Source organism: Stegastes partitus, unplaced genomic scaffold (assembly GCF_000690725.1).
Source record: "Stegastes partitus isolate 25-593 unplaced genomic scaffold, Stegastes_partitus-1.0.2 Scaffold56, whole genome shotgun sequence".
NCBI classification, from domain to species: domain Eukaryota; kingdom Metazoa; phylum Chordata; class Actinopteri; family Pomacentridae; genus Stegastes; species Stegastes partitus.
The window spans coordinates 560014-580535 of record NW_007577787.1 but is presented as its reverse complement, the minus strand read 5'-3'; the positions used below and the strand labels follow the sequence as shown (position 1 = coordinate 580535).

The window sequence follows — 20522 nt, the reverse complement described above, 5'->3', positions numbered from 1 at the left end:
TGTCTCCCGCGGTGCATTCTGGGTGAGACTTGGTAAACAGAAGTGAGTTGACGACATATATCGGAGTGTGTCACAAGTTAGTCCTGGTATTTCAATGCGCCCACTGTATGAGTAATAAGGTGGACGCTTATACTGTGCCCTTAAACACAGTTCATCGCTCCCCTCCCTCCGTTTAAGTTCGAATAAACAACAAAGCGGAGAGGAGGGGCCACGGACGGAGCCAAAATGGCAGCGACGGGACGCCAGTTTCTCACTTCGCACTGATTCCTCCAAACATCAGTTGGCTCAACTCGCTGCCTCAACGCGGAACTACCAGAGAGCCGGGGACGGACAGCTGAATATGGCTGAGGTTGATTCACACGAAGGAGTCCAGGTATCGTCAACGACCGTTAGGACACATTTTCTTTTCTCAGCTGCTTTTCCAAAGACGTGTCTAACTTGAACTTCTTTGACAGGACCTCGAAAAGAAAATTGAGGAAACGAGGCAGAGATTCAGGAATGAGTTTCTTCAAGGTAACACAGTTATTTTGGACATTAGGCTGACACCAACTCACTCCCTGGTCAGTCACTTTGGTTGCAGTTTCTCGGTTATTGTCATGCAGCGTACACAAATTCAAATACTGTGGCTTGCGTGTCCACTAGTTTGTGTTACTTTACGTCCTGTTAGTAACGTGTTGACCTCAATGCTCAAAGCCCAGATAAGCTGCAACAGATACTAGCTAACGTTAGCTCTCCACAGCCACAAGTAGTATAGATTAAAACAGCCTGGCTTTAACGTTATGGCCTCCAGAGAGACTACAGTTGAGTTCCCAGCACCATACCATGGGTATTGAAGGTTTAAAGCGTTTTTAAATATGAAAGTAAAATCTCATTCTTGACCTATTGGAGTGTGAAATCATGTGACTCAGCTCTTGTGGTTGTGTTTGCAGATTCGACAGACAAGTATGACTCCAGGGACGTGGAGAGGCTTCAAGAAGATGATGCTTTGGTGGAGGGCTACTTGACATGGAGGCTTTACGTCGTCGATGATGCCTTGAAAATGATTGATGACAGCTTTCAGTGGAGGAAAGAATACGGTGTGAACGGTAAGAAGTTGTGTTTGCGGAACAGTTGGTAACATGATATCCGCAGCTCCACATCTCTGAAAAGTAGAGACGTGTATTCTTGTTGATACTGCTGCTATTGCCATGGCCAATATAAACAGCTTGTCCTACACAGCCCTTTTTGTATTTGGAAGCCATCGTTTCTCCAAATAAGTCAGTTAAAATCACCAAAACAAAACGGGTTATAAAGTTTTCAGCACTGGGAAGTTGTAGACAGTATTTGGGTACCTTAACAAGTATTAAAGTTTAATATCTAGTCTTGCTTTTAATCAGAAATGTTGACATTTCCATATTAGATGACAAGCTTGCAACACAAATCAGTGGATGTCTTTGTGCTCCTCTGGGATTAATCCTGACAGAGTATCATTGTGTTAAACACCCATATCTCCGTACAGAGGCTACAACTGGGAACAATCCCCACTGTTCTTTCAGAGGAATTTCCCAGAGTTGCAGCCTGTTGATCTTTAATCCAGCAAATTCTATTGGTGTAACAGTTATATTTGAGTAATTAGATTTATTTTAGTCTCTAGAACTAAGGCTGTATGACTTAGTCCTTACGCTGTTCGCTTTCATTTCATCAGCTGAAAGGGGTTAAAAACAAATGTGTTATTTCCTGTCCAGTGGCAGTTTCAGGAAAGCCCGCCTCCATGGGACTGACTTCCTCAACAATAAGATTTTATAAAAGCACTGAAGTATTGTAAATTCATGATTTCCTCTAGAAAATCAAACAGCATTGCAGTTCAGTCCTAATGTAAATGTAATCTAGTACAGTTAAAATTGTTTTAAGTGGTCCGATCTAAGATATTGTGTGGCTTAAAACATAGAAAATATGGAATTAAATTGTATAAAAGATGTGTATGAATCTAACAGAGAACTTTTGCCTGGGATGTAAAATTGGCAAGTCAGGTCACAGTTGTTTACATTCCTCATTCAAAACAACAGATGTTCAAACACAGTGCTTTCCAAAAAAAATAAGTAAGATTAATGTTGCAGATTTACCCAGCAAGTTTAAATATCAAGTGTAAGACCCTACAGCATTATTTATTATGTATAATTACCTTCTAGTTTAAATATAATGGTGAAGATCCTACAATATGATGTAACATACAAATTTGTCTGTATAATTTAAGTTCATGTAAGTTAAGAGCCTACAAAATGTCATGCCATACTAATTGCCTGGCTATTTTAAAAATTAAAATTAAGGCCCTACAAAATTATACGTGGAAAACCCAATGAATCCAAACTTTTCCTTTTAAGCAAGGAAACTGACAACAGGGGATAGGAACAACTCCCTTTTAATAGGCAGAGACCTACAGCAAAGCCAGATTCAGGGACGACAGCGATCTGCCTCGACCGGTTAGGGTGAGGCCAACGGGAAGAGAGAAGAGGATAACAGAGAAAAACAGGCAGTTAGCAAAAAAAAAGGAAATATAAACATTGGGCGTGAGGCCTGTAGCTGCAGATCTGTAAGTGCCATGTATAATCCGCCTTGAATAAAAACAAACACCAGCAAACGGTGTAATGTGTGTCTTCCTGTGTGTTTCAGATCTCACTGAGAGCACCATTCCTAAATGGATGTTTGAGACTGGTGCCGTCTACCTCCATGGTTACGACAAAGAGGGCAACAAGCTGTGTATGCAGATCTTTTATTACTTTATTACCTACATGCAGTCAACATCAATGTCATACACTCACAGCTCAGCCTTTGTGTATTTGTAAGACTAGTTTATGTTTTGCACTGAAAATGTGAGGGGAAAAAATCACCAAAAGCTCACATAAATAGAAAACTGCTAATGAGGCAAAAAACAATTTTATTTTCTCTGTTTAGTCTGGTTCAAGGTGAAGCTACATGTCAAGGATGCAAAAACCATAATGGACAAAAAGAAGTATGTTGCCTTCTGGTTGGAGCGGTATGCGAAGAAAGAACCTGGGATGCCACTCACTGTTGTGTTTGACATGGCAGATTCTGGCCTCAGCAATATAGTAAGTCGATAAAGATGGTGTTTCAGAGGGATTTTTCTTGCAATTATACGACTAACTTGTTTTTAAATACATGTCTCATGCTCTCTGTTTTGCATGCTTTCTTGTAGTTAATATCCAGGTCTCTAAAACAGAAAACTCATATTGCTTTTTTAATTTCGTTCCTGCTAAGAATTATTCACTCTCGAGATAGAAAAAGACCATCCCTCTGCTGTGACTGTCACCGCAATACTGTTGAGCATCCTCATATTTCTTGCTGCTTGAGCTGTGGTCTTGCAGGCACTGATTCTCTTCAATGGTTTTACACTTTGGAGATTAAAGTAACCTTTAAATCCTGATGGTCAATTCGAGTGGGCTGTCTAATCCGTAGACTCGCTGTGTCACAGGCGTTAGCTCCTTGATGGAGCTCTCCGTCAGTGAGCGCATTTCATTGGCTGGGCTCTCTGCTGGAGAAATGGCTCAATTAAATACAAATAAACCAATACAAGTAAGGCAAAAAAAAAAAAGAATAAATATCCATTGAACCCAAATATAAATTGAGTAAATCAAAAGATCACTTTGGAAAGCAGCCTTATTGAGGCCTGTTGAACTGCAGTATGAGCTGGAGCAACGGTAGCCAGTATGATCTCATTAAGGCTTTGGGAGAGAGTCTGCTGCATAGCAATGAAGCTTCTAGCCAATTATGGAGCCCAGCCAGGGTAAAAGGCCTGTATCTATTGACATATTGGCTGTTTGTCTGAGGCTTTCAGTTAACATGAAACATTAAAGTTAACATTTTTACCTAAGATGATTTAAAGCACAGCAGAGCATTTCACCTAGAGATACAGGTTATATATAATATTTACCGTACACATGCTATATCTGTCTATGCTGTTTGAATCAGAGGCTCTTTATTATTTATGTACAGAAAAAGCATTTACGTCTAAGCCATTTACTGTGAACTCTGCTCTTTTGTAACTTGCATATAGGAGTGTCTCCTAGAAATAATAAAGGCGTGAAATCTGGTCAGTGCAGTCAAATTGTGGGAAAACAGATTGTTTAAAAACAAGGCTTACAGTTTTCTGTTTTGTAAATTGGTCAACGCAAAATGTAATAGAGTTCGCAAAATTAGCAAAATAACATCCTCAAGTGTTTCTCTTGCAGGATGTGAGGGGAATTGAGGAGGGGATCATTGAGAGGAGCTTGTAATGAATTTTCATTTAATGTTAAGTGGGTCACTTCAGATCTAGAGGCAGCGAAGAGAGAACAAATATCCTCCCCAGCGAAAATCATTTGTTACAGCATATTATATACTTGAAGCCTTTTCATGTGGTTGTGCTTTGTAAATCATTGTTGTTTTTTTTTCTTCTTTTTGTGTTTCAGGACATGGACTTTGTGAAGTATGTCATTAATTGCTTCAAAGTATATTATCCAAAGTTTCTATGTAAGTAACAAAAGTTGTTGTAATAGCACAAGATATATTTATCCACATTCATATATGTTACATTCACTTATTAGTAGCGATTTACAGCTATTTTAAAGTCAAATCTGTGAATTTTTAAAAAGTTTTCACTGATGAACCTGGTCTTTTTTTATTTTATTTTATTTTTTCAGCCAAAATGATCATTGTGGATATGCCTTGGATCATGAATGGTGAGATTTAGTCTATCTACTATTAGCAAACCACGCTAACTTTCCAAATTTTTTTTGTCTATCACTGACTTATATAATAATAATTATATAATTCTGACATCTCAAACATAACACATGTCTCTTCACTACAGCTGCATGGAAGATTGTAAAGTCATGGTTGGGTCCAGAGGCCATCAGCAAACTCAAGTTTGCATCCAAATCTGAGGTCCAGACATTCATCGGGCCTGAGTACCTGCCTCCTCACATGGGTGGAACGGTATGGTCCTATGTCTTTAAAAATATCTGATATCCTTCTTTAGCTTTGAAAGATACATAAATTAACTTCTGTCAGAGAGTAAAAAGAGGTGCAGTCGGGACTATAACTGGTCAATATTTTTTTCATCCATCCATCCATCCATCCATCCATCCATCCATCCATTTTCTTCCGCTTATCTGGGGTCGGGTTGTGGGGGCAGTAGGCAGAGCAGGTCATTCCAGACTTCCCTCCCCCCGGCGATGCTTATTGTTTTTTTCAGTGGGATTATATTCCACTGAAGGTGTGATTTACACAACCATTATGTTGTGTAAACTGTAATCCTATCAAATAAGTTCTTATGAAATCAATGTCTTAAGAAGGATCTTTCTTTGTGTCACATTATAGCTTGTTAAATTTCTTAAGAATACTGTTTGTACTGATGGAGAAAATGACAAAATGTAACTTTATTTTTAGTAAAGCAATTAAAATGGTGCCTTTTTCACAGTTCTTAATCCTCTACAGGTACAAAAGTGGACCATGTTTGTCAGACTGCACCTATCTGCCTGCTAGGCATAAAAAATACATCAAACTCTATCAAATATTAAATGTTATTTACCTTCTTTTAATGCACATCACTAATTTATTTATACACAAGTCATATAACTTTGTGCACTCATCAAGGACATGCATTACACTTATGACTGCCTTAATTTGAACTGTTAATGTTATGCTCTTTGAGACCTGTTCTTGCAGTAATATAAGTAATCTGGCTATATTCTAGGACCCCTTCAAATATAGCTACCCACCACTTCCTGACGATGACTTTCAAACGCCGATCTGCGACAACGGACCAATCGTTAGCGAGGATGAGACGGAGAGCAAAGAGGGTGAAATGGAGAGCAAAGATGCCCTTGAGTCCAGCTTCAACTCTGAGGTTGTGGCAAAGCCCAAAAAGGTACATTTTCTTTCAAGTTTATATCTACATAAATACACATTTTAATTACACAATATAAAACAGGACTGCTCCTTGTGTGTTGTACAAGTCTCCACTTTGGCATGACACAGTTTAAATGTGTTTGTTTGATCCTTTTATCTGCCTCATTTAGGATCATTTAGAATTATTTTGTTAGGTTAAAGCTGATACAGTTAGCAGGAGCATTGTTTCTGTCATCTACATAGCTGCTTTCAAATGTGATGGGAACTGGAAGTGATTGGATCCTGATTAATTTCATATTCTTGCATGTCCGGTTGTTCTATCTGTCTTTCATAGACCTGGCATTCTCATTCTTGATTAGATTACATATTGTCAGAGAGTCCTCCTCTTTCCTCTTTCAGTCACTTTCTTTAAATCAAGCCTATTTTACAGCATGTAATCGGGCCACTTTGTGGCAAATGGACATTAAGCTCTTGCTCATTGTCTCTGTGAAGGTGACTCCTAATGCATTTGGCTGCAGTTAAATCCTGCTAACAAAGCCCTTGCATCGCACACAGCACACTGCTGCTCTCAGTTCCTCTTATGGTCCACAGAGGTTATCATCTGTTACTTAAGTCTTTCCATGGTGTTGCTGGATTCCTGTTTCCCAGCAGCATGTCGCACCGTCCCTGTGACTCCCCACAGGCTGAGTATGCTGCAGCCGCTGTCAGCTCCCTGTCACTCTGGTGTCACTGTATTGCACCCTGGTTGCAATAGGGACTGCAGCTTATGTCACAGATTCTACAGGCTCCCAACAGGACTATCCAGCCCCCACCTCATAATCTATTTAGCTTCTTTTCTTGGTGGCTGCATGCAAAGAAAGCCTGCATGGAAATAGAAGGGTGGGTATTAAGGGGGTCGTCTTAGGATATATTCAGTCTTGAGAAATGCCTGTTGAAGAAAGCTGTGCATTTACATTATACTGGTGCATGTTGTTTTTTACTCTAAGGTTATTTATTCTCTTTGGTTTGTTATTTAGTGCTGTGGCTGTTATTTATAGATATCTTGTTGATTTTCTGTCACAGCTAGGAGCAGACTTCAGGTTAACCTACATTTGATGTGAGGATGAGGACTAGCAGCTGTTTTTTTTTTTTTTTTTTTAGCCTGCTTCCTATAAGAAACAAACTGTATCTACTGCAGAGACCCTGAGGTATTATGTCACCCAAAGCTGCTCCCATGAGCCTCCTAAGCCTCGCCAAACAAACAGTGCTCCCATTGTTAATAAATACCACATTGGTTATGCACAACAGATTTAGATTTACAAAGCAGAGATATGCAAATCAGTCAATTGTTAGTCTCAACAGTAATCTACAGGCGCAAGTTTGAAGTTTGCTAATGCTCTTACTGTAAAACATGAAATCACCTCACATTCTTTCTGGAACATTTTTGGTACGAGAGGCGTGAACCCGCCATGCATAACAGCAGAGAAAAGGTACACAGATCCATTTTTAAACCATGAATCGCTTAATTTCATTTCCCACTCCCACGCCGTATTATTGCAACCACTATATATATCTCCGAGGCACCAGACTACGTATCAAAACATTTGAGTCACCGGTCTGGGAAAGACATTTTTCAGGCCAGTCTGACAAATTCAAGTTGCACAATCACTCTGAAGTGACACTTCACACACAAAGATGTTGTGATATATAATATAAGGAAGTGTATGAATGTGCCTCGCAACCATCAAATGGTGTTAAGGGTTGTGAAGATTCAGGATGAGAGGAATGTGGTTCGGCAGTTTTACCGAAAACTCCAACTTTGAAGGTTGAATCGTACTAATAGCGATTAAAATTCATGTCGGTGGTTATTCATGTAACTTCTAACACAAGGTCACATACTCATTATAACCGACGCCTGGAAACTTTATAAACCTCCCCTTCGGCCAGAAGCTTGTTCATTTGAGCTTCGGTGTTATCTAGTCGATAAGACCACGTACATAATAACCTCCATACAAACCTGTGGTTTTGTGTGGGGGTTATTACACTGTTAGATGATGACCACATATTATTAACAATATCTAGAGCAAACACAATGAAAGGCAAGGTTGAGTACTTGAAATGAGATGGGAGGAGGGCATGTTTCCAAATCGGCTGCATTCTTGCTTGCACAGAGTGAAATACTTTTTTTTTTACCAGCATTATGAGTTAGACTTGGTGGCACTGTGTTAATACGCCCGGCTGACAGAACCTTGAAGCCCGTCTGAGCGCATTCCATACTGTGTAAATAAATAAAAAAACACTCCCCCTCTGCCACCATCCATCCCGACCTGAATTTTTGTGGCTTCCAGGAAGCTCTGCCCTGATAACGTGATGGCCTCAGGAAGCTAATTGCCTTTCTTTCTGTTTTGGAACAAGGGCTGGAGGTGGTAAGGCAGTGTAGGATCACACCCACACAAGGAGCTCAGAATCTGGACGATTTCTGCAGACTGGAAAGGCAGGTGTACTCACGTGGCTCAGATTGTTGTGAGTACACCTCCCTCGCAGTCGACTGATGCCAGCACCACCTCTGGACATGCTCATGCCTTGACCTGTCCTGGACCTTAACATTTCAATTTGACCTCTATGTTTTAAACTATGAAATTTCTGACCTTGTTGTCAAGGGATGTAGGCTTAAAAACGGGAAGCTTATCATTTGCACAATGTCACGTACATGCTGAACCAAGTGGGACACTCATTTCACAGTTTAATTAGCTTGGAGAGAAAGGGTTGCTCAGTCACTACTGCCCATTAACAACTAAGCATTTTTTGTACTTTCTAACCTTACATAAAAAAATAATAATAATTACTGTTATATTACAGTAGACTAGCTTATTAACCTCTAGCACTAAATCTTTAAACATGTCTGCCTTTGAGCAGATTTTTTTAACAGAAGCCCTTAGTGCCTTGTCCTCTAACACTATCTGTTACCAAGTGTCTTGCTTTAGAGCTCTAATCATGTAGACAATCTTGTTTTGTGCCTCAATATGTACTGTAAAATCAAAAGCACTCTGTCATGAGCATTTCATATTATCAGTAATTTTTTTATCTTTGCATTTTATATCTTACAGAATGTTAGAAATCTAATATTTCTGTAATTTTAGATGCCTTTGAATGTGGTCTTTAATTTCTTTGTACATAATTATTATAGTGTACGTGTTTGTTTTTATTTGTTCATCTTAACGTAATTTGTAACCTAATTCTCAAAATAAATGAACATTTCTTTTGTTCTTTGTTAATCTGTAATGGGATTTTGTATAAGCACTACAAATATGACACAAGTAGTGGTTGTAATTTTCTTACCAAAATCTGTAATTTTACTATCTCGATGAAACTGCATACGATTCAAAGTGTCATATTTAAATCAAGTTTGAGCATGCTTTCCTTTTTCTCATATTCTTTCCCCTCATTTCTTCATTGTGTTAAATTTGCTCTTTAAAATGATAAATAAATAGAGACATTTCATCAGCAGCTGATTATCTCTTGATGTCTTCATTGTGGCAGTCACATGACAGTCAGCCATTAAATTAAGATGACATGTTTTTGTGCTTTTCACAGCAAATTACACACTTCCCCTCTGAGTCATAAATGTTCCTATCACATGCAGAGCCTGTTCACCTTTACCCCTGTGGGCCCTCCATCCCCCCCCCCAACCTGATCCAATGTGCTCACTGTCTATTTTACACACTGTGCGGTGCCAGCAACACTGCGAAAGCATCCGTTTCCCGAACTGACCTACTTTATCTATAATTTCCAACATTTGTGCTGTCGTTTCACAATTTCTATCCTGTCAGCTGTCTAGTGGTGTGTCTGCAGATAATTTGGGACAAAGTTTATGAAGGGTTGAGCAACATCATGACTTCTGTCCCGCTTTAACGACTTTCACATTTTCTTGTTTTGACAAAAAGTCATGAGTTTGTGGTCTATTTTTGGTTCCCCATTTCCACGGATGCGCTGCTTGTGGTTGTGCGCTCCCTGAGGACGTTGCTATAAACAGGGGTCAGGAGTCTTCATAGGAGTTTCCCGTTAAAAGAACAAACGCATCTTTCAAGGAAGATTCTACCTTCATGATAACATTTCACCTTTATTTCACAAGAGCATTTTATCAGTCATTAGAGATGACTGTCCAGGCGTTCATTAACTGATAGCTTTCTGTGCGTGAAGGGCAAGGGTCAAACATTTCATTCTGAGTGAAGCAACCAGATAAGGTTCGCATGATTACCTTAACAGTATTATGTGTGTTATTCTAATTAAGTGGTATTTGCTGTTTCAGGTGAATTTCCTAGAAGACAGTTTGAGGTCAGAGGACAATGATAAAGCAGACACAAGTGCCAGGACCAAAGGAGCCAGGAAGCCACTGACCACCTTTAAAGGCCTGCTGCTAGATGTTAGGTAGGTCTTGCTGGTCAAATCCAATCTCAACCCCATCTCAACATCAGCTTACACTGACTCACCACGACTGCATTCCAGTTAGAGATTTGAGAAGTTAATTGGATAATTAAAATTCTCAAGTCCCCATGACAAGCAGACAACATCTACATTTCCTTTGTATGCCATTTTTGACCATTCTAGTGATATGGCTTTAGGTTCATACTGTAACATCTGAACAACTATGAAACAGATTGCCAGGAATTTCTGTGCTTTTGTTCTGGGGTTGTTTCGCACATTTCGCACCAAAACACTTCATTTCTGTCTCCTTCCTGAGCGGTATGATGGCTGGACATTCCCAGCATTTATACTTGCATATAATTGTCTGAACAGACAAACGGGGAACCTTCAGACATCTGGAAATTGTGCGCAAGGATGAACTAGACTTGTGGAGGTCCACAATTCTCTTCCTGATATCTTGGCTGATTTCCTTAGATTTTCCCATGTTGTCACAAAAGGAAGCAGTGTGTTTAAGATGTCCCCTAAAATATATCCACAGGTGTGCCTCCAGTTAACTCAAATGTTGTCAGCTAACCAATCAAAAACTTCCAAAGCCATGACATCATCATCGTGAGCTTAATGTATGTAAACTTCTGACTTTGAAATAAGTACTAAAAAATACTTTCAAAAAATTTTCTCTCTCATTTTTCTGGCATTTAGCAAACAGAAATAATTTTTTTAATCTTAACTGACCTAAAACAGGAAAAGTTTAGTCGGATTTAATGTCAGACAGTGAGAAAAAAAAAAACGTATGTCTTTTTATACAGTGTATGTAAACTTCTGGTTTCAACTGTATTGCCAACATCAGTTGTACATTTAATTCCAAAACTAATTTCCGTTCTGTCAGCTTCAGCTGCACTTTGTATTTTTGGTAGATTATGAATTGTTTTTAAAAATGTAAACAATTTCTCTCCAAGGTAAGGTTTTGCACCGCGGCAGACATGATCTCCATTTATGTTCATACCCCTACATATGCATATCACATGTCTTTTCATATACACTGGAGATGTGGGTTTGGTTGCTCATTGGTGGAAAACAATACAGAAGAAGAACAGAAGTTAGACCAGAGATTTCTTTGCTTGGACTGACGATGAGGTGGAACTGTTACTGAATGTAGCATTGGTATGAGACAGTTATTACAGGAGACAGATTGGGAAATGCAAAATGAATACAGTGACGTTGGAGTGGTGCCACATCAGGTGATAGGAGCGTGACAGTAAGGGAAGGACAGGTAGTGACTGATAAGGCCCAATCAGGAAGCAGCCATGGGTGTCGGCATCATCATTTCTGCCCATCCAGACTAAGGCCCTGCCCACACATACACAGGTATTTTAAAAACATAGCTTTCTTTCTATGTGTTTTGGCCCTTGACCTACACACAAACACAATTTTAGGTCACTGAAACCCATTCCAGAGTGAGGTGCTGCAGTGTTGACATGTAGTCAGGTAAAAGAGCAAAGACTACCGGAAAAGATGACACAGACACTCATGTAGCCTGTGATTGTAGACATGGTAAACATTATACTTGATTTATATTATCATTGTGATAATGTTACCATGCCGACAGTAGCATCTGACTCCTACCAGCTGTAAGTACAGGCAGAGAGCTGCTAACATGGCTGTGAGCTGTTTAGGTTGCTTTCACACTTTTAGTTTGGTTCATTTGACCGGATTAAGAAAAAAATGTAATGCCTTGTTAGTTCTGGTTCATTTCATGTTCACACTTGCTTTTTACAAACAAACCTAGAGGAGTAAGCATGAAGTCATGAAGACTGACAAGTAACTGATGGATAGGACAGCTATGGGGACTGTCATTCTGCATCATCAGTGCCATAGACCCACATGGGGATATCGTATTCTGGGGACTGCCAGCAGGTCATGCAGCGCTTTAATGTTTTAATGTTTATATTGTATATGTTCGATGGTGTCATTAAGAGTTCATGCAGAAATGCCCCAGTAGGAGAACTATTTTGAGGTCTACCACTGTGGGACTGCTCTGTCAGCCACTTTATAATGAACCTAATGAACTGATAAATTACACTGAGTGGAATACAATGTCAGTTCTCTGAGTTTCTTTATCTGTCTGACCAGCGAAAATCCCTGCACTCACCTGCTGACATGTACCTTTTTCTCTGGTTACCAAATTACTAATAATATTGCAGAAATATCTACATCGCTTACATAGGTTACATCCTGAGCAGTTTTTGGAGTACACTAAGAACTGGACCGAGAACATACACTATATTGCCAAAAGTATTCACTCACCCATCCAGATAATCAAAATCATGTGGTCCAACCACTTCCATGGCCACATGTCTATAAAATCAAGTACCAAGGCATGCAGACTGTTTCTACAAACATCTGTGAAAGAATGTGTCGCTCTCAGGAGTTCAGTGAATTCCAGCGTGGTACTGTGATAGGATGCCACCTGTGCAACAAGTCCAGTCAGGAAAGTGCCTCGCTCCTAAATATTCCACAGTCATCTGTCAGTAGTGTTATAACAAAGTGGAAGTGATTGGGAACGACAGCAACTCAGCCACAAGTGGTAGGCCACATAAACTGACAGAGCGGGGTCGGCGGATGCTGAGGCACATAGGGAGCAGAGGTCGCCAACTTTCTGCAGAGTCATTCGCTACAGACCTCCAAACTTCACGTGGCCTTCAGATTAGCTCAAGAACAGTGTGTAGAAAGCTTCATGGAATGGGTTTCCATGCTAGAGCAGCTGCATCCTAGCCATTAATCACCAAGTGCAATGCAAAGTGTCGGATGCAGTGTTGGAAAGCATGCCGCCACTGGACTCTAGAGTGATGGAGACGCGTTCTCTAGAGTGATGAATCGCACTTCTCCATCTGGCAATCTGATGGATGAGTCTGGGTTTGGTGGCTGCCAGGAGAACAGTGCATTGTGCCAAGTGTAAAGTTTGGTGGAAAGGGGATTATGGTGTGGGGTTGTTTTTTAGGAGCTGGGCTTGGCCCCTTAGTCCCAGTGAAAGGAACTCTGAATGCTTTAGCATACCAAGAGATTTTGGACAATTCCATGCTCCCAACTTTGTGGGAACAGTTTGGAGATGGCCCCTTCCTCTTCCAGCATGACTGTGCACCAGTGCACAAACAAGGTCTATAAAGACATGGATGAGAGAGTTTGGTGTGGAAGAACTTGCCTGCACAGAGTCCTGACCTCAACCTGATAGAACACGTTTGCGATGAATTGGAGCAGAGACTGAGAGCCAGGCCTTCTCATCTAACATCAGTGTGTGACCTCACAAATGCGCTTCTGGAAAATGGTCCAAAATTCCCATGAACACACTCCTAGACCTTGTGGCCAGCCTTCCCAGAAGAGTTAAAGCTGTTATAGCTGCAAAGGGTGGACCAGCGTCATATTAAACTCTATGGATTAAGAATGGGATGTCACTTCAGTTCATATGCGAGTCAAGGCAGGTGAGCGAATACTTTTGGCAATGTAGTGTATTTTCATTTCTCAATCTCAATCTGGTTAAGTGGTCCACGCCAGGGTTTAATTGTCAGCTCTTTCACCAGATAAAATAGAAACATGCTAGAAGGGCAAATTAATCAGAGTTTATTTTAACAACACTAAATAGATAAAGTGTAAGAATACTGGAAAAACAACCTTTGCTGCAAAGAAACTGCAGCAGAGATCACTTGACAGCAGTCTGAAACAGCCTTCTCAAACAGCTTCAGTCTGGTTGTTAAAGCCGCACCAGTTTGTTTGGGCCAGAAGGTTGGACATGAAAGCATCGAGGCTGGCCTTTCTGCGCCTCTACCCAACTAGGGTTGAATGTGCAGACAAGCCAACTTCTTTGTACAGCAATTACAACTAATTCGTGTTTGGGTGACCGAAAGCCAGAGAGGTCAACTGGTCACTGAAAGACTGCTGGTCTTATGCCCAGAATCTATGTGTATTCTAGCAGTTCATCCTCAACTCCGTCCTCTGTTCCCAACATATCTGCCAGTTCCCTTTGCGCAAGACACACCAAAGCTTGTTCAGAAGCTTTGCACTCTTCCCCATCTGAATAACTATACACTGAGCTACCGGTTTATAAGCTGCACCTAGCTAGAACAGCAAAAGCTGAACATTGGAACCTTCATGAAAGCGAGATTTATTACAGAACTACCATATTAGACGGTATTACTTTCAGCTAGCTATAACAAGTAATGAAGATCCATATGCAAGGAGAGAAATTTTAATTGCCTTGTACATATTGGCAAAAATGGTGTTTTCACATATTGACTCAAAGCCTAAAGTCATTATTGATGTGTTTGTACCTTTATATCCTAATTGATCTGGTCGCACGTGGGCAGGAATTAAGGATGCTTCCAGTCAATTGTTCACTGAGTAGAAATGAGTTGGTGTTGGTAATTATTGATGGAGCCACACTAATTAGTGAGAAACACTGCCCCAATGATCAATTACCGTTAAGAAAAGGAGTGCTTGTCACCTCTTACACATGTCATTGAATTGCAAATGACTTTGCAACTTAAAAAGCAGTGAATTGCAAAGCAGAACAGCAATCACAAGATGATCTGGTTGGTTCTTGAGTAAATACTTAATTGTGCATTTACACACGGTCTGATATTGCTCCTCATTTTCATGAATAATGTCAGCAGAGTTCTGTTTTTATAGAGCAACAGCTTTGATGTGAGGATTTTGACAGCTCTGGGCTGTGAATTATAGTGATAAACAGATTTAAATGAGCCTTAAATGCAATTATGTTTCAGAGCTGTGTTAGCCTTAATTCGAGGCTGGGGGCTTTAGAACAGAGTAGGGGTCTTTGATCTTGTGTTTGCCAAGGGTTTCCAGAGCCCAAAGACTCACTCTGAGCTCCAGCGAATGCCTGACTCTACAGCTGTTTAACTTGGGGAAAAACACACACACAAGGACATGAAAAAAGAAAAAAAAAAACTTTGTTCTTTGCGGTTCTAGTCCATGAAACATAGCCAAGCGGCATCAATGAGGAGCTTTATACACACGAAGCAGATATTATAATCCATGCTAGTTTCTTCTTGGCAAAGTTTAAGTCCCCAGTGCAATAAGCACCGAGGCCGAATTCATCAAATGCTATTTATAGCCAATTTAGACTGTTGCAAAGTTGGTTAGAAGAAAAATTGGGTGCTCACCAACAGCAGGCAAAGTAAGGTGCCTGACGCCTAGATTTTAAGCCAGAGATTTGCTTTGACTCTGAATTTCACAGCTCTATTCTGCCTAGAGTACAGCTGAGATTGAGTTTCATGTTCCCGCTACAGCTCTGTAAATACTGCTCTCTGCAGATCAAATATTCTTTGTCAAGACAAAATCAGAAACCAATAAGGAGAAATGTATACGTGTTTTATGCCATGAAATGCCCAACATTTTTCACATGAAATCGCCAAACATCACGTAAAAGTACCCTCAAATGTCACTCGGATCTGATTAGATGCTGATATGGTCCCACAGTACCACTGATAAGAGCACAGCTGTCTGCCTGAGACTTGTACGCTACAGCGCAAGTTTGTTTACTTTTCCTCTCATTCCCCTGCCACAGCTTAGCTTGCCAGCTGCTGATAATTTCCTGAAATCCTTTTTTTCCCCTTTGCTTTTATAATAATAAAACTGTAAACAATGAATCAAAATTAATTAAAGAGTTGCATTTTTCACATTCAGCCAACTGAAAGTCTTGGAGAGAAACATGTATGGTGTGTTCTTTTAATGACATGGAAAAATAATGCTGGTAAACCATATAGACAAAGAAAAGTATACATTTTAGTTTCTAAGCCACAACGTATTGCTACTGACAGTATTGTCCATCAGTGAGCGCATGAGGCTGAGCAGGGAATGCTACAAGTCCCAGCACAATCACACCACACAGACAATTAGAATCACAGGAATTGTGACGGTCCAGTCTGTATTAATGAGATATAATCAAGCATGTTTGAGGCAAAGGGAAACTGTTGCTTGAGAACTGTGTTTTTAAGACCTGAGCCTGTGGTTTCCACCCAGACGCCTTTCTGATGCAGCTCCTGTTACACGCTTTCTGTTCTTTTCTCTCTCTCTCTCTCTCTCTTCGCAGCCCTGCAGAGGAGCTCAGCTTTGGTTCTGGAGAGACAGAGAAGAAAAGCCTCATTATCCTGAGCAATGTGACCAAAAATCAGGTGGCCTTCAAGGTGAGTCTGAAGACATTCACACTTAAGCGTGTCGCATAACTTTTATGTTCGATTTTTTTTTGAGCGTCGAGTTGACGGAGCTCGATGCTGCTACACTGAATTAATGCTACAATGGTTATATAAGATTGATTAGTGTTGATTGATGAGCAAAAACTCATTTGTTTGCCAGATTTACCGGACGTACTGATTTCATCTTCCCAAATGTGCTCCTTAATGATGTTTTTAATAACATGGAATGTGATTTATTGCAGACTGTCATACAAAACGAGCACTTTAAAGGTGGCAACATGGCTTGCTTTGGGGAAATAGCCTGTTGTTCCCTATGGCATGGCATATCATAGACTGACATCTTTAATTTATTTAAAATATATGACCTATTGTGCCTCTGGTGTCTCCACAGGTTCGGACCACAGCACCTGAGAAGTACAGGGTGAAGCCCAGTAGCAGCTGCTGTGAACCGGGAGCTTCAGTGGATATAGTGGTGTCCTTGCACGGAGGTACAGCACTTAAAGCTCTGCACGCTACTCACAGCAGATGTTTCTGAACACTGAACCTCAGAATAATCAAATGGCTCAGTCTATTACCTTCCCAAAGTGCAGGCAGCCACTTTTCTTTTCCTGACATGCATATTTCAGGAGTGATAAAAGAATCATCTCCCCCAAAACAAACCATCAGACAACTGACAGTGCTGCATGAGTTGAAACATTTTGTGGCCTTAAAGCGCTGAAATGTCAGCTTTAGGTTATGATGTGCTGAACATAGCTCAGAAGAATCAGTGCAGCCTATTTTAGGGGTGCTTTTTTTCCCCCCTAGCTTTTAGGCTGTGGTGGTTTTTTTCTTTTTTTCAATACTGTCACATCTCACGTCTTTGAACATAGCCCCTCTGTTTCTGTGTCTGAACCAAGTCAGTCTGCTACGTTAGTTTTAATACTGTTTTAAATAGTAATTCTTTCACATTTGCTGTATAAAATCAAATCTTTTTTCCTAGAGTGGGATTTAAAGCAACATTTTCTTACAAAAATGTAAATCTCCCCTGAGGATTTACGACCCACAGACCTAACTGTATTCGTTTGTATAACTTCTGTTGGTTAAATGTTGACCTGGATGCTTTCGTGCAGGTTCCCAAGCCTCTCCACAGGACAGGTTTTTGGTCATGGCTGCCGAGATGGACAATGCTGGATCACAAGAACTCGCACAGTTCTGGAAAGAAGTACCAAAGACCAAGATCATGGAACATAGGCACGTAATTGTGTCCCTGATTAAACATCTTAATAAATACAAAAATTGATTTGTCCACTCTCGGTGAAGGCCGTTAGCTGCTTAGTTCTCATTACAGCACACCAGCGGATCTGTACGTTGCATATCGTCCTCCTGATATCTCCCGCTCATTAGAGTGTGCCTTTCTTACAGATTGCGCTGTCATGTTCTGGAGAGTATTAAACCAGCGCTGAGCCCTCTCAGGGACAGCCCCATGGATATAGCAACCAGTGGGCAGCAGGAATTAAGCACAGCGGTGAGTTCCAGTAGAAGAGAAGCCTTATACTACTTAGTGTATATAGTGTACTGTATATGTGAGCACCATTATTGTTTTTGTAGAGCACCGTTGTTGTTTTAAAATACATTGTAGTTCCAGTTGGACACTAAATAATATTCCCTTAAGACATCAAGCATTCTACAAATCACATAATGATGATAATCATTTTAATATTTCATCATTAGTGGTAACATCTGTAATTATAAAGTTTACAAAGTGCCTGTGCTCATTAGGTTGAATTGCTGTAACAGTTTGGTTGGCACAGCTACCTGGTTTAGCTGTTCTTAAATTTTTTGGGGAAGTATATGTTTGTTTATTGGCTTTCTTGAAGCAAGTTACGTGAAAAGACTGATACCACTCTGATGTCTGTATTGTAACGTTAATGCTGATGTATGTTTAGCAAAATGACTGGCTATAGGGGAGCAGTCTAGTCCTAACAAAGCCAATTTCAAGCATCTTCAAAGCTCACAAGTTGACACTTTAACATCTCCTCTTGTATATTTTACATAAACTAAACATACAGTATGTCTTGAGATGCTTATAGATGTATTTTCAAAGCATTAATATTTAACTATTCCCTTTGTTTTTCTATGCATCTAGTAGTCTAACAAGTTTCCCCAACTTTTACTGAAAGGGTGCTACAGGGATCGTCCAAGTCACTCAACCAGTTTTTTTTGTCTCATCAGCTCATGCGAGTCACGGCCTGCAACTCACGGCTGGAACAGAAGCTCAATACGTGTCTGTGGGTCCAGAAGGTTCTGATCGGGTTGGTGCTGGTCCTCATGGTGCTCAACCTATCATGTCTCTACCTGCTGGGTACAGCCCAGCGGCCATCGTGACCTGCCACAGCATCCTCCGCCTGCATCTGTCAACAACGGACACACGGACGGTTCCAGCGGGACCACAGTCGACCACCTGAGGGACGGTCATCCTACGCTCCCCTGCCCTCCCACAGGCTGCTGTCATGGAGAGGAGCAGGGCTGACTTTAAGGACATGTGAGTTGTTGTGGAGTTAACATCTGAAGAGCGATCGTACTCGTCTCTTTCCCGACTCTTGACAGCTAATGTAACGCCGACAGTTTTAATAGTATGACGTCAAATCAGTGATGTATTTTTTAAAACTGGTCATGGAAATCATGCGTGTATTTATTGCAACGGTCACAATATGTAGGAAAGATTAGTTATTTTTGTGAACATTATGTATAATTTTATAAATTATATAAATCTACACATTATGAAATAAACAGTTTTTTTGTCAACTCATCTTGCTTTGTTTAATGCTTTTCGCCTGGTCAGGCAAAAATAAAAGAAAAAAAGTCTACTTGTGGAGCTAAAAAGCACATTTACACACCTGCCTTTCAGCCATTTAGCAGCCCTGTTTTGCATAAATATTCACTTTAATAAGCCCTCATTAGTGCAGAGTTGCCTAATTGAAAACATTGCAACATATGACCTTACTAAACTTCTCCACACTCATACTAAGAAACCTCAGGAGATCTCTGTCTCCGCTATCTCCTCAATTTGTTTTAATTACCCCAACACTAAACTAAACTAAAAATACCAAAGCAATTACTGCCGGGTATAAGGACATGGCACAACCCACTTGTAGCTTAGTGGGAAGCACTGATATCTATAACAAGATCCAGCTCGGGGAGCAATCGGGACGTGAGCCGCCGCACAAGGAATGATCGCAGTTCGGTTATTAGATGTGTGCACACAAGGGTTGTCTGGCATTAGCATTTGCAGTTTGTTCACAGTAGGTGGTGGCTGTTCACATTTGAGGGGTGATTAGAATGATTCATGGAATAATGAGCAAGCTAATCCTACTTGATTATAAACACTTGGCCATTTTGGTCGCTACGAAATGTTTGGAAGGATTGTATTGAGTTGCTCGGTCTGTAGCTCATTCTATTTTAGTAGTAACCCTGCACGTGGTTCTTTCTTATCTCCGTGTAAAACCTTTCAACTAATAGCTGTTTTGTAGAAGGAATTGGATAGTTCAAAGCAAGGATGTAAAACTTGCATGTTTCACTTAAATCCTTAGCAGGAAATGCATTTTGCACTATTTGGGTAGAAAGTGCCAATGTACAAAAAAAAAAGGATGGGGGGTTAATGGAGTGCGTGCCTCTGGAGAATCAAAGTAAAAGCTTTGGTATCACACATAGGTGGGTTGATTTTAAGTGCATCTGAGTGCCACACAGTACCTCACCGAACGCAGGAAATCGTTCAGATACACTGCACAGAGCGGAGCAGAAAAACCTGCCGTCAGAAATGCGATGATGACTGAAGTGGAATGTTATTTAACGGCCTTGTGTGACGGTTATTCCCAGACAGACTCGTCTCACCTGATCGTCTAGATGTCACTAATTACACTCGGTGGATACTGTACGTCTTCCTCTGCAGCTGCAGAAGTCAGACGCTCCTTCACCGTATTGATTTAACATTAAACACCAGTTAAATCGAAACTCGGTTCAGCGTGCGCCTCGCCCCGAGCGCTCGTG

The 20522-nt window shown here is 40.5% G+C and overlaps 1 protein-coding gene across 1 annotated transcript; it reads left to right on the top strand.

Annotated features, from left to right (window-relative positions):
* The first annotated feature begins 119 nt into the window (after positions 1–119).
* Positions 120–19284, top strand: mospd2 (motile sperm domain containing 2). The gene is made up of 15 exons (XM_008275637.1): positions 120–373; positions 456–513; positions 930–1085; positions 2650–2736; positions 2932–3086; positions 4446–4506; positions 4677–4715; positions 4847–4971; positions 5732–5905; positions 10175–10293; positions 16394–16487; positions 16888–16984; positions 17606–17726; positions 17898–18000; positions 18708–19284. Exons 1-15 carry the CDS (start codon positions 341–343, stop codon positions 18858–18860), a joined length of 1575 nt encoding a protein of 524 aa, XP_008273859.1. The 5' UTR covers positions 120–340; the 3' UTR covers positions 18861–19284.
* The last annotated feature ends 1238 nt before the right edge of the window (positions 19285–20522 follow it).